This window comes from Haliaeetus albicilla, chromosome 16 (genome assembly GCF_947461875.1).
Source record: "Haliaeetus albicilla chromosome 16, bHalAlb1.1, whole genome shotgun sequence".
NCBI classification, from domain to species: Eukaryota; Metazoa; Chordata; class Aves; order Accipitriformes; family Accipitridae; genus Haliaeetus; species Haliaeetus albicilla.
In genome coordinates this window covers 8,402,006-8,422,212 of record NC_091498.1, presented here as the reverse complement: position 1 = coordinate 8,422,212, position 20,207 = coordinate 8,402,006, and the positions used below count along the sequence as shown (strand labels likewise).

General features: G+C 42.0%; 1 protein-coding gene across 6 annotated transcripts in view; it reads left to right on the top strand.

Moving 5' to 3' along the window:
• The window catches only part of EYA3 (EYA transcriptional coactivator and phosphatase 3), a 63,803-nt gene that overhangs the window by 8,863 nt on the left and 34,733 nt on the right, over nt 1-20,207 (top strand). For 3 of the 6 annotated variants that reach the window (XM_069803442.1, XM_069803441.1, XM_069803437.1), the window contains exons 2-3: nt 13,844-13,938; nt 20,113-20,156. In XM_069803442.1, coding sequence (XP_069659543.1) covers nt 13,906-13,938; nt 20,113-20,156 — 77 coding nt within the window. In that variant the 5' untranslated portion in view covers nt 13,844-13,905. Of the gene's footprint in view, nt 1-11,306; nt 11,354-12,906; nt 13,025-13,843; nt 13,939-20,112; nt 20,157-20,207 lie in introns of those variants that run through there. The other 3 variants (XM_069803438.1, XM_069803439.1, XM_069803440.1) reach the window with 3 other exon arrangements.

Sequence of the window (20,207 nt, the reverse complement as noted above, 5' to 3'; positions counted from 1 at the left end):
CTGAACTGCAGTTCTGCTTTTCAGGCTTTTGGACTGCACCCCTCCAGTTTGGTCTTATCCACAGATTTTTTTTTTAAAGGGCTGTTCTGTACTGTTGCACTGGTCCTGATGAAGATTTTAATATTGTGTCCACTACCAGCTTTTGTAGGTAGCTTTTTGTTACCAGCCACTAGATTGTAGACCTGTAATCACACTCCTTTGAACCTGGCAGTCCAGACAGTTTTTCATCCACCATGTAGTCTGTCCATAGTTTATACCTGCCCAGTGTGGCTGCAAGGATGCTGAAGGGCTCTGCGTTACTAAAACGAGATACAGAATATTTATTGTTCTCTTATTCCACAGAGCAAATCATTTTGTCAGAAAGGGCAGTCAGGTTGGCCAGGCACCATTTGCCTTTGGTGGATCCATGCTTCTTGTTCCCAATCGCTTTCTTGTCCGTCATGTGCATGCAAATAGTCTCTGTGTGGATTTGCTCCACAGTCCCCTGAGACACTGGGAGGAGACAGGCAAGTCTGACTGGCCTGTATCTCCTTTATTGCCTGTCTTGAAGGTGACATTTGCCCTTTTTGCAGTCATCGGTTACCTCCCAGATTGATAGGACCTTTCAAAAATTATAGAAAGCAGTTGCTTCTCCATCCTATTTGGTCTTATGGAGTTGTGTATGTCCAGTTTTCTTAAGGTGGTCTCTAACTTCATCTTTCTGTACCACGGTTACTGTCTGGGAGCAGCAGGGACATGCTAGTCCCTAAGGGAAGCGACGCTAAGTGTGGTAGCAAGGCAGGCAGCAGCAGTGGCCTCACCAGTAAGGGTACAGTCCCTCAGGATCCATGGGGTGAGCAGGGCAAGCTGGGCGATGGCAGGTAGCTGGGTTAAGGCAAGAGCCTGGGTTGGCAGATGGATCCACAGTGAGGCAGCTTTGCAGTCACACTGAGAAGTCAAGTCTGTAGCTCAGGTGGGCGCCAAAGGCGAGAGCCGCAGCTTAAAAGCAGCTCCCGAGGCAGGGAGTGGAGACCTTCGCTGAAGCCTCAGTAGAGCTTTCTGGAAAAGCTGTCACCAAGGTCACCAGCTGTACTGTCTTGGCCCTGAGCCCAGGTAACCAACCCTAGGAGGGGGAATATTTGCTGGGGCCCTGACAGGTGGCACTTTCTTCCTCCAAGCTCTACCATGAGGCACAAGTACTTGGGAGGCCTGAGAGCAGACCTTGATGGTAAAGCCTGAAGCAAGGAAGACATTGAATACCTCAGCCTTTCCTGTGTCCTTGGTCAGTTGATTGCCTGCCCTGCTCAGCGTCCAGCCCATGGTTTTCTTGGTCTTTTGCTGCCAGTGTGCTCACAGGAGCCCGAGAAGCCCTTCTTGTTGCCCTTTGCATCCCCTGCTAGATTTGAGCCAGCAAAGCTTCTGATCTCTGCATGCTTCATCAGTTCTGGTGAAGTCCTCACATGTATCTGGTCTTTGCTTTACTTCCCATGTGCTTCCTTTTTGAATTTAGTCAGAAGTTCACTGTCCAGCCAAACTGTCCTCCTTCTGCATCTGCGCATTTTCCTGCGTGCTGGGATGGACTTATTGTGCTTGTCTCTTGTGCTTGGGGGAAGCTGTCCTTGAGGATCAGCTATCTCTCGAGGGCTGCATTGCTCCTTCAGGCCCTCCCGTAGTACCATACCTGTCAGATTAGTCTCCTGAACAAATGTAATATAGCTGTTTATTTTGTTACTTGTCATCTTCACTTCTCCTGGGATCTTGAACTCTTACCATGTTACATTACCACTGTCCTGGTTTCAGCTGGGATAGACTTAACTGTCTTCCTAGTAGCTGGTCCAGTGCTATGTTTTGAGTTCAGTATCTGAAGAATGTTGATAACACTGATGTTTTCAGTTGTTGCTCAGTAGTGTTTAGACTATAGTCAAGGATTTTTCAGCTTCTCATGCCCAGCCAGGGCACCTGACCCAAACTGGCCAACAGTGTATTCCATACCATGGGACGTCCCATCTAGTTTAGGAACTGGGAAGGGGGGGCAGGGAATCGCCACTTGGGGACTGGCTGGGTGTCGGTCGGTGGGTGGTGAGCAATTGCCCTGCGCATCATTTGTACATTCCAATCCTTTTATTACTACTGTTGTCATGTTATTAGTGTTATCATTATCATTATTAGCTTCTTCTTTTCTGTTCTGTTAAACCGTTCTTATCTCAACCCAGGAGTTTTACTTCTTCTCCCGATTTTCTCCCCCATCCCACTGGATGGGGGGGAAGTGAGTGAGCGGCTGCGTGGTGCTTAGTTGCTGGCTGGGGTTAAACCACGACAACCACATAAAAAAATTATCTTTGATGCATTGTGAAACCTGACTTTTGTTTGCCCCACTGTGTTGCTCTCACAGCAGATATTGGGGTGGTTGAAGTCCCTCTTGCAAACTGTGGTCTGTGATCACTAGGTTTCTTCAGCTGTTTAAAGATGGCTTCATTCACTTCTTGACAGAGGATCTGTAGTGGACATCCACCACACTATTCTACATTTTTGGCTATCCTTCTTATCCTGACTGTACAAGAGGTCTGTCCATCATCCTGCAGCAGAGCTGGTTTGTCTGAGCATTTTTGTCACCCTGTCTTATGTGTGCTGTTCTCTACCTGGTAGGTCTTCCCTGACAAACCTAGTTCAAAGCCCTCTAACTCCGTTAGCAAGCCCAGGTAGCAGAGGACAGGGCTTAGTGGTCACTTTAAAGGCTGGAGAAGAGAGCACTGAGGTACCCTTAATGGTGGTGCTTATACTGGTTTTGTCCAGCATTTTCACCAGTGATCCAGAGAAATCAATGGCCAGTGAAATCTCCAAGTTTACTGATGTTACTGAACTTTTGAGTCATAAAAAGCCACACCAAAGGCAGAAGGATATCACCAAACTGAGCAGTCAAAAAGGTGGCAGAGGAGCTTCAGTGTAGATGAATTTACAGAAACTTAAGGTAATTACCATAAACATGGTTTAGATTGCTTTCCCTAAATTAAAGGTAATTCATCTAGGGAAAAGCAATCTAAACCATATTACATGAGGCTGAACTCAGAACAGGCAGTTACAACTCCAGGAGGAGAACCTGAGGACAGTGATGGTTCATTGAAATGATTATTCAGTGTAAATGGCAGCCAAACAAAAAGCCAGCAATGTTGGCTGTCATTAGGAAGGGCATCGAAAACAACAGACAGAGACATCATTTTACCACTTTGTAGTAAAGTTGTGATTGCAGTCACATCTCATATACTACGTGCAGCTCTGGTCGCTGCATCTCAAGAGGGAGCAGAGAGGGGCAGAACAGTGATCATAGGGGATGGAGCAGATGGCTTACGAAGAGTAGCTGAAGGCTGGGACTCTGATTTGGAGAGAGAATGTAAGCAAGGTGTACAAAATCCTGAAGGCAGGAGACATGCTGAAAGTGGAGCTGCTCGCCCAATCCTGCTGTACTAGGACTGAAGGCACTCGGAAGCTAGTTGCTGTAAGATACCTGAGAAGTTCTTCATGCGGCAGGTCGTGAGCTGTGCTGGGCGGCCGTGGGAGCTGCCGACAGCAGCCGGTTCAGAGAGGGACCAGACAAATTCGTGGGAAATAGGTCCGTTGGTGGATGCTGGAGGATGAGGCAGGGATGTCCCCTCTGCAGTTCCATGCTTGTGGCTGCTGGAGGGGCATGGAGGGGGTGGTGGAGAGTGAGCAGCCAGGCTTACGCTATCCCTGCCAGTGGCATCTGCTGTTGCTGCTGTTGGTGCGCTGGGCTGGGCTAGATGGACCATTTGTCTGACCCAGTAGGGTGTTTCTGTGCTCCCACCTGCCTCTGCCAGCAGGACTGATGCTGTGTAAAGCAAATGGTGTAATAAATCTGCTTCATTAAAAGCAGTGGCTTTTACTGAGCAGCTGAGCGTTGAACACCATCATTTAAACTGTTTTTCTCCCCGGTAAAAAATCTCAAATATCCAGTACTTTATTCTTTCTTTAATTTTTTTTAGTAGGTTACTCTAGCAACTGTTGTTGCTAAGACACAAATAGCTACAGATGTTCTCAGAACTGATTGCACTGTGATAAATACCATGGCTGCCTCTAATGCAAAATAACAAAAGAAATAAGTAAATTTACCATGGTCACAACCTTTTTAATAAAATCGTGGTAAAAGTTGAGTACTGAAACAGTTTCTCTAACAGAACTATAGATTAATTTTCTGGTAGCCTCTGGTGGTAGCTATATGACTTTTTGATATGTATTAGTGAAATATTTTATTGAAAATAAAGTTTAGAGCTGCATGATGTAAATAATTCCTTTTTTTGTGGTTATGATGATGCAGATTTGCTGTCTGACTGATAGAGGATTAAAAATTTCATTTTTTTTCCAGAAATTTTGTAAGCTATTTGAATGTGTCTGAAGTGCCTTCTAGAAATTAAAGGCAGTGTGCTCTGCTGTTTGAAACTTTGTTTTAAAAAGCTTTTAAGACAAACAGCATTTTTTTCCTCCAGAGCTGCAGCTCTAGAGATTTGCCACCTATTTATCAGTTATCTAAAACACAAAAATGTATGCAAGCCACAAGATACCAGGTATCTTATCATTTGTGGTCTTTGCAAAAAATCCATTAAGTCTCAGTGCAAGTTGAATCTTAATGAACAGAGGAGGTAATTGACTTTTCAACTTTTCTTACGTTTACAAGAATTACTGTGCTTTGTTTTGTAAGTAAAAGGTTAATTGCAGTTTCATTTTCTTGTGCCGTGTGAGCTATGCATGTTAGAAGAAATTGCCGACTTGTTTCTGGGCTCAGTGGATTTCTCGAGGATGAAGTTGTTATTTCCAAATTTTCCTTTTGTGAAAGCAGTTCTTTTCCCCATTAAAAATTTCCCTGCTGTGTTTCAAAATCAAATTTAACAAAATTGCGTAAGAACTGGGAAAGCAAGCTACGTGTGTGTCATTGTTCAAGGGAAGTGAACTGCAGACAACCTTAACGTCGGTAGCCCTTCAAGGATTTAAAAATAACGTGAAAATTCCTATTAATGAAATAGGCATTGTTTAGGGTAAAACTCTATTTGTATTGCCACATGTACTTTCAGTAATTTTTTCACTTCATAAATACTGCACAATTTTTTTTTCCATTTTAAGAGTATGAAATTTTAATCAAACCATGATTTTTCAATCCTACAGGACTGTGTTTACAGGCTTGTCATGGCCACTCGTACCTTCAAAAATAGGGCATACAGCCTGCCTTCCCCGTAACTTTTACAGTGTTTTATTCTGAGTCTTCCCTGGTTAATAAAGAAGGGAGGAGAGAGCACAGAGAGAGAGCAGTAAACAATCCAGCAGATCTCACGGCGAAGGTTTATTCTTTCCTATTCTTCACAGTATTTTGCAAATATCTGTGTGTGTGGTGTGTGCGTATCTGGGTGCGTGGGTGTGTGCATGGAGAGTGAGAAGAAGCGAAGAATAGCAGAGTATAAATCTTTGCCGTGAGATCAGCTGGATTTGTTAAAGATACTAAATCAGCAGGCTGCTGTATAGCACAGCTTTCATTCATTAACTCTATTCTGTTTTCTTTTTTTTAAACGGCTGCTCTCTGCTGCTGAAAAAGGAAACTAGTAGAGAGCTGTACTTACAAAGGGGGTGGATTTAACAAAACAAAGCTTGAGATATGGTGCATTGAAGACGGATTTTAGAGGGAATTTTTAAGAATTGCTTTGGAGAGCAAGAATGCTGTGTGAGGAGTTGATGTTGATAGTGTTAGAGGGTAGATTTGGGGGTACCACAATTTGAAGTTAGAAACCCAAATTCCTTTTCCCTCTTACCTCATCTGTATTTTCAGACACTGGAGTAACGCACCTATTCTCATCTACTTGGCAGTCATGGGATGACTGCCAGATACTGAATGTGCAGCCTTAATATGATATTTATAAATTAACTTGTGAACACCATGGGAAGGTCATGCATTATGTTATTTGCAGGTCTACTTGTGAAAGCAAATGATTTGTATTAAGTATTTCATTCCTTAGTGGAGGATGAAAGCTAAATGCGCCACTCCTCTTCTGCTTGCCCCTGCCTTTCTTTGCATGTCACTGGAGTTGTATTAGCATATTAAATACTGTGATTGCCTTTTCTTTAAAGTTTTTTTGAGTTTGTAGTCAGACTCACCAGACAGAACATTTTACACACCCAGGCATCTATTTACTCACTCATTTTGTTTGCATCATTGTGATGGTTCAACTTCATGAAGAATTTCCATTATCTTGTTTTTGCCTGAAGGAAGGAAAAATGAAGCTTAGTACACAAAATTGTTCAGTTCCTGACAGCTCCTTAAGGGGCTGTTTAATACACAGACTAAACTAGGAACCAGGCTGATGCTGTCATTTCCTGTGATCTTTAATCAAGCTGTTTAAAAACAAAATGGGAGGTGCTTCAAAACTTTAGAGAATGCCTGTTTTTGCCAAATCCTCATGAGAGATCCTGTAGGAGCGGGCAGTGGGCTGGGTTTGCTTGCTTGGTGTAGTCAGAACACTAGTTTGGCTATGTTGAATACCAAATTGGAAATATTTCAGCAGCTTGGCTGATATGGAATACTGAGATATGGGGAAGGATAAAATTGTAAAGAAATTTCCTGTGGAACAAGGAAGTTATATCCATACACCTGCTTACACCCTGATGTGGAGGGGCACAGGTCGCTGCCAGCATGGGAGATGGCTGATAGCTTATTTTGCCTGAAGATTAAAACTGAAGTCCTAAACCTTCAGAATAAAAAGCACTTGGTAGCTGTGCAGTGCATAGTAATGTCAGTATGTGTTTCTTCTCTCTTCACTTTTTGTATTTATTTCTTTGGGTGTTTTTAATTAAATTTTAAAAAAAGGGGGGGGACATGACCCACCACATCCCGCTGTGCCAAGTTCTGCTCTTCTCCAAAAGAAGTGGTTTGTCACGTGGTGAGTGGCACGGAGTAAAAGCATATTGCGAGGAAAAACTGCTGTGGTCGGGTGATGGCTTAGATTGCTTTGGCTGCACTCTCTGATCCCATGTGCATGTAGTGTAGCAGCATGACACAGATTACCATGAAATGCTCCACTGGAAAATACGGGAAGCTTAGACTCTTCTGCTGCGGCTTAATTCATATATTCATTGCTATTCCTGGTAAGATGCTGGCCCTTGAGTAAATAAGGAGTGGAAATAGCTGTATGGATTACATTATTATGCATACAAAACATTATGGATACTGCCATGAAAAACAATAAAAAATATTTCTATAAATACATTAGCAACAAAAGCAGGGCTAAGGAGAATCTCCAACCTTTGTTGGATGCAGGGGGAAACATAGTGACAAAGGATGAGGAAAAGGCTGAGGTACTTAATGCCTTCTTTGCTTCAGTCTTTAATAGTAAGACCAGTTGTTCTCAGGGTACCCAGCCCCCTGCGCTGGAAAACAGGGATGAGAAGCAGAATTAAGCCCCCATAATCCAAGGGGAATTGGTTAGTGACCTGCTACACCGCTTAGACACACACACAGGTCTCTGGGGCTGGATGGGATCCACCCAAGGGTACTGAGGGAGCTGGCAGAAGAGCTCACCGATCCACTCTCCATCATTTATCAGCAGTCCTGACTAACCAGGGAGGTCCCGGTTGACTGGAGGTTAGCAAATGTGACACCCATCTACAAGAAGGGCCAGAAGGAGGATCCAGGGAGCTGCAGGCCTGTCAGCCTGACCTCGGTGCTGGGGAAGGCTATGGAGCAGATCATCCTGAGTGCCATCGCATGGCACGTACAGGACAACCCGGTGATCAGACCCAGTCAGCATGAGTTTGTGAAAGGCAGGTCCTGCTTGACCAACCTGATGTCCTTCTATGACAAGGCGATCTGCTTAGTGGATGAGGGGAAGGCTGTGGATGTTGTCTACCTAGACAACAGCTTTAGTAAAGCCTTTGACGCCGTTTCCCACAGCATTCTCCTGGCGAAACTGGCTGCTCGTGGCTTGGATGGGTGTACTCTTCACTGGGTAAAAAACAGGCTGGATGGCTGGGGCCAAAGAGTGGTGGAGAATGGAGTTAAATCCAGTTGGCGGCCAGTCACAGGTGGTGTTCCCCAGGGCTCAGTATTGGGGCCAGTTCTATTTAATATCTTTATCAGTGATCTGGATGAGGGGATCGAGTGTACTCTCAGTCACTTTGCAGATGACACCAAGTTGGGAGGGAGGGTTGATCTGCTTGAGGGTAGGAAGGCTCTGCAGAGGGATCTGGACAGGCTAGATTGATGGGCCCAGGCCAGTTGTATGAGGTTCAACAAGGCTCAGTGCCAGGTCCTGCACTTGGGTCACAATAACCCCATGCAATGCTACAGGCTTGAGGAGGAGTGGCTGGAAAGCTGCCCAGCAGAAAAGGACCTGGGGGTGTTGGTCAGCAGCCATCTGAATATGAGCCGGCAGTGTGCCCAGGTGGCCAAGAAGGCCAATAGCATCCTGGCTTCTATCAGAAATAGTGTGGCCAGCAGGAACAGGGAAGGGATTGTCCCCCTGTACTCAGCACTGGTGAGGCTGCACCTCGAATACTGTGTTCAGTTTTGGGCCCCTCGCTACAGGAAAGACATTGAGGTGCTGGAGTGTGTCCAGAGAAGGGCAACGAAGCTGGTGAAGGGTCTAGAGCACAAGTCTTATGAGGAGCAGCTGAGGGAGCTGGGGTTGTTTAGCCTGGAGAAAAGGAGGCTGAGGGGAGACCTTATCGCTCTCTACAACTACCTGAAAGGAGGTTGTAGTGAGGTGGGTGTCAGTCTCTTTTCCCAAGTAACAAGTGATAGGATTAGAGGAAATGGACTCAAGTTGCACCAGGGGAGGTTTAGATTGGACATTAGGAAAAATTCCTTCACCGAAAGGGCTGTCAAGCACTGGAGCAGGCTGCCCAGGGAAGTGGTTGAGTCACCATCCCTGGAGGTATTTCAAAGATGTGTAGATGTGGTGCTCAGGGACATGGTTTAGTGGTGGGCTTGGCAGTGCTAGGTTTACGGTTGGACTTGATGATTTTAAAGATCTTTTCCAACCTATATGATTCTATGATTTTATTTTAACTTTCTGTTTAATAGATATAATTTTATTACCCTAACTAAAGCTTTGTCCTTAGGGAATTAGTGGCTATTTTAAAGTAATATAAAACCATATTCAAACAGCTTTTTTTCTAATCAGTATAATTACTGCTTGTTGGTTTTATCACAGTGTCCTTGACTTTAATTATTTGCAACTTGAGAGAAGAACTGTTCCTCAGCCAAAATTTTATATTCAAAGCCAAGGCAGATGGGCTTGAAAAGAACAGAATGAAAGTGAATAGCAGTCTAGCCTGATGCTAATAGTGGGTAGCTTTCAGAAATTATATCCATAGTATTTAGTTCGAGCGAGTCTGACCAAGCTAGACTTTGTGTTTTAGGATTTTTGAAACAGGATTTAGTGCAAGAAACTGTACATAGCTTGCCAGGGCTTTTAATAGGGAATTACTGGCATAGCAATCTTGTGCAGAACAGAAGGCACGCAACTGATCGGTGCAATTCTGCAGTCCATTCTTCTGCTTTGATGCCTTCTGTTTTGAAGTTTAGATAATGTGTCTCCATAAATTGAGCAAGCAAAATAAAACAACATGCAAAACACCTCTCCTTGGTATTTTACATTGTTGGTGTTCTGTGCAAGTTGGAATTAAACCAGGATGGCTATTCAAACCAAGTCTAGATTAATAAATCTAGACAAATAAAAAATATTGTTTAATTCACATATTACAAAATAATTTTCACCAAGTAAATAATGAAAAGCACCCCATAAAGGGAAAAAAGTATGGTATTTTGCTGGTTTTCAGAAGCATAACACTTGACTCATTTTTCTCAACGTTTTTTTCATTGCTGCAACTCATTTGATGGCTTGTTCCACAGCTGGTTACATTTTGTGCTGGTTTTCTCATTCACAAGCCCAGTGGCCAGCAGTATTCTCACCGCCAGAATCTACTTTTCAGACCTCCCTCACACACACACACACAAAAATAGAAATATATATAGATGGAAAAAATGACCAAACCCCAGCTGCCCCCAAAGCTGTTAAACACCAATTTTTTCTCTTCTGGGGTTAGCAAACATCAGTCCCCTTTGGGAAGCTGTGGCTTTGCATGGGACGGGGAGCAGGACTGATGGTGGTTACTGTTCTCCTGCCTTGCAGTTGCGTTGGCACCCTCTGTGGTGGGTGCAACTGCAGCAATTTGGGCTCACTATGGAACTGAATATATGAAGATCTGCTTTGATACCTCTTCTGTTGCGGGCCCTTATGGTTTTAAAATGTTCTATAACGGAAACTGTGTGATAAGCTTATCTGAAGCACAGTCGCCTTGAGTTTCATGCAAGTTAAAAACCTAATTTTGAGATTTGAGATGCCACAGGAGACAAAAAATCAGTGTTGTTTATCTTCACTTTTTAGAAATCAATTTTGTTCATGGTGAGTGCTTGCTAAGTGAGATAATACACCGAGGTGGCTCAAGCTGAGCAGGTGCAAAGCGCTGGTTTTGTTTTTTGGAAACCCAAGCCCTGGGGCCCTGGGCGGTGCATCTGTGCGTACCTCTCCTCCTGGGCGAGGAGGCGGCTTGCAGCACCCGGGGTGCTCGGGGCTGGCCGGAGGGCAGGGTGCACTGCCCTGGGACATGTGCGTGCCGGAGGGCTGGAGCCGGTTGACGGGCGGCCGGGGGGATTAGCCATTTTGGAGGGCGCTGTTAGGGAAACGAAGGCGGCCGGAGCAGCTGCTCCCCGATCCTCCTCCCCGGGGCTTCGGCGCTGAAGCTGTCAGCAGCTTCACTCAGCCTCTTCTGCGGGAGAAGAGAGGCAGGCAGCTCCCCTCCCCGGCTCCGCGCTCGCAGAGGTAATGGCAGGGAGAGGCTCTGACCTTGCTCGTGGTCCAAGTGCTTTCCGTGCCCTGCCACGAGAAGTCGTGTGGCGGCTCTGCCGGAGAACTTGGTGATGGCGTAGGTGATACAGGTTGAAAGGCTGCGGAGCTGTATTTACATCACTGTGACTTAGGTACTCTGTTTTGCCAAAGTGAAACATAAATAAGATGGTAAAATTATAGTTTAATTTACTATGGCTGTCGCTGAAAAGGGGCATCCTGCTGCCCCCCTTGCGTGCTCTGTCTGTTCCCCATCCTGCTGGCTCCCCCCCAGCACAGGGCTGTGTGAGACCAGGGCTGATCCCACTTAAAGCAGCTTAGAAGAAAAATCGTGCTTGGGTGCCTCTTTTTTTTTTTTTCTTTTTTTTTTTTTTTCTTTCTTTCTTTCTTTTTCCTTAGAAGGTCAGATCCCAGATCCAGACTGCTGTTCAGCCACACAAGCACTTTGGTGGCCACAAGAGAAGGGGTGTCAGGTGAGCAAGAGTGGGTTGCTGGAGGTAAGGAGGGGCAGGAGCTCTTCCTTCAGCAGTAGCTTAAACTGTTTGTGGTGCAGGAGGCCTTTGCTGGAGAAAGACCCTGTCACTCCTAGCTAGTCAGGTGTGCTGGTTAGGGACATCCCTTTCACCCAGAAATGCATGCTGCTTCTTGTTCTGCCCGCTTCTGTGTAACAACAGCAACGAGCACCAGGTCTTTGCCAGATGTCTTCTGCCCAAGCTGCTATTTCTAGAGGTACGAAGTATTCTCTAGAAGAAAGCGTGAAACCACCAGAGGTCAAGTTTTCACTAGCCATCTAGGCAAGCGGTTACTGCTCATCTGCTTTGGTTCATTCATTTGCTTCAAGGTGCCGCAAGATGCTGTACTCATTTGGGAAGAGAGTCTTGTTCACAAGAGTAACTAACATACTCTGACATGACTCTGGGAATATTTTTCTCTTTCTTCTAATTATTTAGATCCTCCTCAAAAACAAAGAACTGCTCACAGCTTTTAAACAAATCATGGAATGGGAAGTTACTGCTGTATGAATCAAAGTGTGATGTGAAATCTTTTTCCATACTGAAGAGTTTAGTTTGGGATTTTTCTAAGAAATTACACAATGAAACAGTGTCAAATAACAAAACTGAAAGACAAGGGACAGGACAGCACCCGTTGGTATCGATTTAAAATATTCTTGCTATTGGCCATTGTATCCTACGCTCCTATTCATAATCTTAGAATGCCACAGTTTCTCTTTAAGTCTTGATTTTTCTCTGTTATTCCTACAAAAAGTAAAAAGGAAATAAGCTTTTATATTTAAAATAAAACTGATTAAAACTGATGGAGGAAAAACTGGAATGGTGACAGTAGTACTTTGTATTGTATACTTTCCTGTGTGAGGTGTCAATAGGGTAATTTCAAAAGAACCTGAGTTATTGAAGAGACTTATTGTAAATTCAGTTGATTTACAGTTAAGGCAATAAAGGTAAGTAGCTTTGATTAGGGGAGCCAGCCTTGGAAAATACTCAAACCCTCAATGAAATTTTACCCTGGCATATATGATACACCCTGGCATGTAAAACCTTTACCTGCCCTCAAATAAGGGAGAAGAAATCCTTTGTGTTTTCATGGCTAACACGAAATTATTCCAGGCTGCAAAGCATCTCTGTGCTCGGCACGTGGTGCTCCACCACAGGCTGGCTGCACGTGCTCAGAGTTTTAAGTAGGTCTGGCAGGGGCCAGGAGGGGGAAATAGCAATTGTTTTCAGGACACTGGAAAGTTCTTTCTGTTAACTTGTTTAGTCACTTTGCATGGGGACAATTCCATGATGTGAAGGTGCCTGAATGCTCCAGACAGGAGGGGAAAACAGACATAGAGAAAGGAGAGCCGGGTAAATGGTCTTTTGCATTTCCACTGAGATTTACAGCAAAACTTTCATGGCTGTGGAGACAGGAATAGGTTGTACCTCAGCACAGAAAGTCGCTGTATTTGATTTCTTCCAAACCACTATGTGTTTTTCAGCCTTTTTTCTAATTTCTGTAATCCACTTAGGTTCTGCTCTGTGTGCAATAATGCACACATGTGTGTATGGAAGAGACAGCTCTGCTGGGATGGGAGAGGAGGCACCTACTTGCTTTTGGTGCAGTTGAGATGGAGCTTGTCTAAAGAGGTTAGGGCTTGTTTTTAATAAACTGGCTCTGAAATGAGAGGGTGAAAGAAGAGCAATCGAATGCATAGGTCACACTGTTAGTGAACATTGGTCGGGCAAAGGAGGCAGCTGTGGAGGACACGTGCATTATCTTTTGCCCAGCAAATTGCAAAAATTAATCAGGTTGTGAAAGTAACCTGCAAAATTTCCTTTTCATGGTTTTAAAACCCTGGGGGATAGCAGCTCTTTGGTATAGTATGTAAGATCTCTATGCTAAATGCTACTGGGTTACTTAGCTTCCAAAATAAAAATTATTTTACAAATTTTCATCAAAATTCTCTTTCTGAAAGATGCAATTGAAATAATAAACTTGCTTTGTGAATTTGGCAATAAACAGTACTGCATGTAAATACATTTAGGTGTACAGTCTTGTCCTGATTTTTTTTTTGTTTGTTATATAAATGTTCTAAATTAAAACAGGTTAGATTGAATCACGCTGTTTACTGACCTAGTAGACCAGACTTGATCATTTAAAGTGTCTTTAAAATCATGGTGCACATGTCTGATTGATACATTAGCTTCTGTAGTCAGTATGGTACAAGTAAATGATGTAGAAATGTGCCACGTGCATTAAAAAAGTCTGTTTGTATCTTGAAGCTTAAAGCTAAATCCCTTGTTTATGAAATCTTCCCATATATGAATGTCGTCTTTTACTTGGGAGATGGCAACACGAGTTTAGAAAGCTTGTGGGTGGAATATATAACAATTAATGTCCTCTGATAGCCTAAATGATAAGCCCCCCAAAAAGTACATAAAGCTATGAACACCTTTTTTTGACAGGCTTTGAAGACTGCTGAGGAACACACGATTTGAATCATTTAAGCATTAGAATAGTAATACCCATGGAAGAGCCACAAGACTTACCTGAACAACCAGTAAGTACATTTAAAAAGGCTAAAAATGAACATATAACACAAATTGGTGATCTCACAAATTCAGTAGAAAGTTATTTTAATTAATAATGGAAAATAAGGCTTGTACTTAGTATATTTATCTATAGGTGAAAAATCATTTTGCTGTTAGTAAAATGTGTTGTACGTTTCGTTTACTATAATCATACAGGCAACAGTAATAAAAGGAAGAGTTATGTATGCTTAAACTCTATAATGTTTCTAAGCAAAATTGTGCCTAATAATTACTCAGAAAACCAGACCATTTCAAGCCTGTTCTGGAGAAATTAAAATCCACTATTTTAATGACAGAATCGGCATGCTGATTATTACAGTGTATATAGTCTTTAATTCTTCTTGTGCTTAAGATCTTGAAAAGGTCCCATGATTCATCATCTCCACAGGTGGAAAGCATTTTTTTAAATTCTTATTGTGACATAAGTTAAAAATTGCTGTCCAGACATGTTAGATATTTGCAATACTGTCTGTATCATCAGTAACTGATAATATCAAATCACAGAAGTTTTGGGTAGAACAATTATTAATACAGTATGATATAAAGTTAAATTTGTATGTCTGAAACATAATAGCATAGGAATTAAGCAAAAAAGCTTATATTAAATTCCCAAATTAAACCTGATGCAAACTCAACAAGAAATTGCCAAGTTACCTTGAGAGTGAGGCTTATTTTAATTTTGGAGACCTTTTCAAATGCATACAAAAATAGAGTAATATGCTGAGGGCAATTTGGTAATGTTCCTATTGAAAAGATTTTGGTGCTTTTTTAATGGAAGAATTTTATGTTCTTCATTTAACTAGTTAGAAAATACATTGTAATGACATTTATGCAATTTTATGACTTAGGAACAAAGTTGAATGAAATGGAAATGTAAATTTACAGTTGTTCAAAATATTGCTTGACACAGTCTTCAAATTATATGTACATAATAGGCACAAAAAGTGAAACTAATCAGCAAAAACATGTAATATGAACTCCAAATATTTGTAGGATGTAAAAATGAATTAAATGTATGTATTAAAAAAGGAAATATCTGTAATTACATCCTTATACAATAAAAACTGTCTTTACAAAATTTTATTCTTCAGGGCATGAGAGACAGGGTAGAGCTAATTTTTAGTAGATGAACGCATCCTCTGTAAGCCGATTCTGCTGTAATTTTCAGCTGAAGATTTTCTTGGTAATTTCTTTCAATTATTTTATGCCAGTCAGTCATTCTGAGACAGAATATAAGACTATATTGATCACAACTAATAAGTGACGTGGTATTATTTTGAGTATAGTGGCACATTCTTGCAGGAGGAAATGAAAAGAACAATCTTTTTGGGTTTTTTTGTAGTGAAACCATTTCTGAAACAAGTTAATTTTCCTAATAAAAAGAAAACTGAAGTCGGCTTTGCAAAATCCTGTCTGCCCAGTAGCCCCACATTGATATTGTATAAACTTGTTTTCTTTCCCAAATCATTTTGCTTTTCTTACTCATGGGAACAAGATTAGTATGTTACTTCAAAAAATAATATTTATGGCAAACTATTGATAACTGAATCCAGAAAGGAGCCTATAGAAAAGTCATCAGGCTTTGAGTTTAAAGTATTTTACTTTAAAAAAAAATAAAAAAAGAAACCAGGTCATTTTCTTGTGTTGGTGTGGACTGATGCTAATAATTGGTCCAAATGTATAGTGTGTCTTTTCGAAATGAATGTTAGACTTCTCAGTTACCTCACATACTGCCGCCTGGCATGTTAAACAGGCATGTCTTTTGTCCTGTTTTTTTAATGTTTCTTCCCTTTTCAGACCTGAATCAGAATGGAAAAGTTTCTGTGTACACTGCAGTGCTAGTAAACAGGAACAGACATGGGAAATAAAACAGCAAAGGGAAGTTTGGGGGAAAATGATCGAAAGTGACCTCCTGACCTGCTAATGAGAATTACTAATTTATAATATGTTATTAATCTGGATTAGTTTTTAGAAGTAATCCTGTATAGTAACCTCTTAGTTGTTGAATGCATTGTGAATGCATGTAGTTGAATTTTATAATACTGTATTTAATCTTTAATGATAGAAAATGACAGCAATCTTTTTATAAGGGATGGTGAACTTGGGTTACACTCATTCCAGACATCCACTGGGTTGCTTTCAGTTTGGAACAACTTACTGTATTGGACAGCAATGGCAAGCCGGAGTCAGTGATAGGGAGAGCATGATGTTGGGAAGGGCTCCAGAAAGACCCAACACTGCCAAAACTGTAGAAAAAACCCGATGGTCATGTGTTTGGGCTGAAGATTTTTCTTAATTGAAATTGGCAAAGGGTTTGCAATAAAATTCTGTGTTCCTGACTTGTGTGCAGTCCTCTGTTTGCGACATTGCTGGGTTCTTAAATGGCTTTGGCAGCATTTGCTCCAACAAGTCATCGCCTCGCTTGTTGGCTAGCTGTGAGTGTGGGGGTTTCCCTGGTTCTGCTTGGGCTTGGAAATTAGCCTGTGAATACCAGTCCAAGAGCTGGATTCAGTCATAAAGCAACTGTTATCTTGATGTTAGGATACTTTGTTTCTGCTTTGATTCTGACTGTAAATAGAACTGAACTGCAGCGCTGGTAGATCTGGGGCAGGAATAGAGTTTTCCAGCACAAAGAATAATTTGGATTTTCAGTTATAGAAATTTGTGATTTGGGAGTACGGATCAGCTAGAATGTGTCACTTGACTTAATTTTTTTACTTTTTTTTTTTTTTTAAATCAACATAAGCCCAAAACTGATAGTGAAGTAAAAAGATGGAGGTAGGAGCAAAGATGTACCTTATGAGACACATCATTCATTGTAGTGCAGCAGGAGAGCTTAGTGAGATAATGTCTGAAGTTGCTAAAGCTGAAACCTGAATCACTGAGGTAGACTACATCTTTTTCCTTGTTTTCATGTCTTTTTTCTTTTTTTTTTTTCTTATTTTTAAAAAGAATGAATTCATTTCTCCTGTGTGAAAAGTCTTCTGTGACCCTGTCACTTGAGAGGGGACAAAAAACCCCTCAGCATCTCTGCAGAGGTTTTCAGAGGGAAGTGTGTTTTGAAAAGAGGAGTTTGAAGAGGTTTCGATAGCCTTTTCTAAAGCTCATGCAGGAGGGGATGAATAGGTGGCCCATGTAGGTAGGGTTTGGGGTTGGCGTGTGATCGTGCAGGGCTCAGCTGGGAGTATAGCACATCATGGTAGCACTCTTATTGTGCCCTGAACATCATCTTTAAGTTATTGTCACTAGGTGCCTTTTCTGCATTAAGTGTGTTTTATGACATGTGGCAGGAGAGAGAGAAAATGCTTTCCAAGCTCATGAAAGACTCTTTAAAACTGTTCCCTCCCACTTAAATTTGTAGCATAAGTTGCAGTGATTAGTGATGGGTAGAAAACAGGGTTTGCATCCCACTAAAGTTTCAAGATTTTGTAAATGTTATTGCTTAGCATTAAGACATTAGGGAGAATTTCTTTTAAAAATCTACAGAGGTGGGGACTAGCCAAGGCTAGCCAGTTGAGGCAGGAACCTGATAGATTGAAATTAAAAATTGCTGGTTTATTTTACTTATGCTGCATGCTCGCACTGGCTATCCCATGTTCCAGAGCCGTTTAAAGAGAGTATGAAACCCTCTCCAGATATTTATTCATATTTTAAAAAGAAATTAACTACTGACTTAAAGGAAAACTCATTTAAAATATTGTTCTCTGTACAACACTACGGGCATGTTTCTGGCAGAGGGGGAAGATCTCCCATCAGAGGAGGACAAGGCTCGATGGCCTTTCAGTGTAGATACTCATCAAGGCAGAAGTTCCAGTCCAGGAACCAAAGTCAGCAGAACAGTGGTTTGAGCTCAAGTCCTGACTATCAAGAGGTGTTCTAAGAACAGCTGTTCCATTCTGCTTGTGATGAAAATGTCAATAAAACTGATGAGTTCTTGCAAAACCTTGCTTCTTTTTTGTTTGTTGGGGTTTTTTTTGTTTGTTTGTCGTTTGGGGTTTTTTTTGTTTAGTTGGTTGGTTTTGTGGTTGTTTTTTTTTGTGAGCGAGCTGATTTCTCTGTCTACCTCCCATATTAAAAAAAACTACTGAATTGAAGAAGCCAGATTTTATCGAGTACCTGACTGGAAACAGCAGCATTCTGCCTATGAAATCCACAATTCAAGCTGCCAAGTCTTAAGTTAATTTTTATTTTTATCCTCAATGTACTTTTGGTCTGAAGCAGTTTGATATTTCTTTTTCTGATGTGATTCATTTTTTTCTATCTGCCTTCCTTAAGAACCCTGTGGGCAGTTTGGTACCCTGAGCTCTCTGGTGCAGTGTTGGTGGCTGAGATCCCTGCTCAGGAGCGGGTGGCAGGGTCCCAGGGAGGAGCTGGAGCACCTGCTGCAGGACAGAAGGACACCGAAAGGAGTTAAGGGGCACCATGGATGGGCAGCAGCCATGCTCTGATAACTCAGTTCCCCCAGGGAACTGGGGGAACACTAGTCTGCTTTCCCTTAGTGCTGTAGTTAACTTCATCTTTAGGAGGGGAAGGCTTATACTGCTCCTTTAGTCCCTGGACCTCATGGCAATGGGGACCAGAAGTAGCGTGTATTCCCAGCCAGGCAGGAGAGGGGTTCTGGAGAAGTCTGTGAAGCTGTGGGGCTAAAGAATCACAACAGGAGTTAACTTCAATGCCAGTGTTACAGCTCTTTGCTCAGGTTGAAGTGATGAATGCCAGAAGATTGGAGGCTGTGCAATATCTAAGCCATTGTACTGCCATAGTGTTTTGTCATTGCCTTTGCCTTTTTTGTGTGTGTGATGAGTGCTAATGAAGTTTGTAGTGTTCTGCTGTGAAATGCCAGAGGGAATAGCTGCTGGTAAGACTGGTACAGAGATGAAAGCAGACTGAGCTCTAAAATACTGGTAGTTTCATCAGGGAGAGAAGATTGTCCTTTCAGCTTTCCCCTTTCCATCCTTACTGTTTGCTTACTCCTTTCCCCTTGCTGCTGCCTTGAGTCTTTATCCTTTTTTGTACCTCTGCCTCCCAGCTCCCCCTACTCAACAGGAATTCACCTGTATTTTATTAATTTATTTTTTAAAAAAGGTTTTGAACACATTTTGACCTCTCATGCTTAAATTGCGTTTTCCTGGCTTTTTATTTTTACTCACCTGAGAGAGACAAACTTGAATAACATGATGAAGTTTTTATGCTAGTGGGTTTCATATGTGGCAACAGTCTTTCTTTGACTACTGTGTCCGACTTGGAGGGCTTTACAGCCTGATACCCAGCACATACCTTCCCAGACCCCGTTCACAGAAGATGTGCTAAACAGTGCTGTCTGCTAAGTGCCCTGCGGGGACCAGGATGAACGGTGAGTGCAGCTGGCTACCGAAGCAGCAAGTTTGGCATCTAAACATGCTCCAGAAATGTGGAAGGCTGTAAAACTTTCTGCTAGAGGGAGAAGGTGGGGGAAAGAAAAGCCAGTATATCACAGGAGCATCGTGCTCAAAAGACTACAGGCTACAGAAACTAACCCTGTCATCCTGCCGACGATTTCAAAGTTCTGCCTGCATGCAGAAAACCAAATTTGTGTTCAAGCCAGTGCTTTCTGTTGTGTAATACCCTATATAGGAACTGGATCCAGCTGGCCACCTACAAAAACAGAATAAATGCTGTGTTGTTTTTTACTCAGCAATGAAAATTGGAACTCCTAACTTATTACAGAAAAAATATTCATGTTTCTATCTTTATGTAATATTTAAATAGAGGAGGGGAAAAAGCAAAGGACCCATGTTTATGGCCGTTGTGTAGAGTAAGATCTTCTTAAAATTTATGACTGTTTTATTCAATGTCCATGAAATTGTCCTTATCAGACATTTGTAGCTGTATATCCCATATCTGTTACTTACTTAAATAACATAGTAATTTTGCTAACATGTTCAGCTTTAGCACTTGTTTTCTAATTAGGAAAAAGCTTGTTTTGAGATGAAGAACCCATGGTTACACTGGTTAGCTCTGAAGTTCAATGCAAGGCTTTCTGTATTTAAACACTAATGTGAACTCTATAGTAACCAGTGGTGATGTGCTAATGGAGGTGTGTGTGCATAGATTCTGTCAAGGACAGCTCTTAGTTGTGTTGATGAATGTTTTTGTCTTTGCAGGTGAAAAAAGCCAAGATGCAGGAATCCAGAGAACAAAGCTTGAGGTACGTAATTTTGAGTTTGATTTTAGTGTGGAACAGTTATTAATGTTCTTT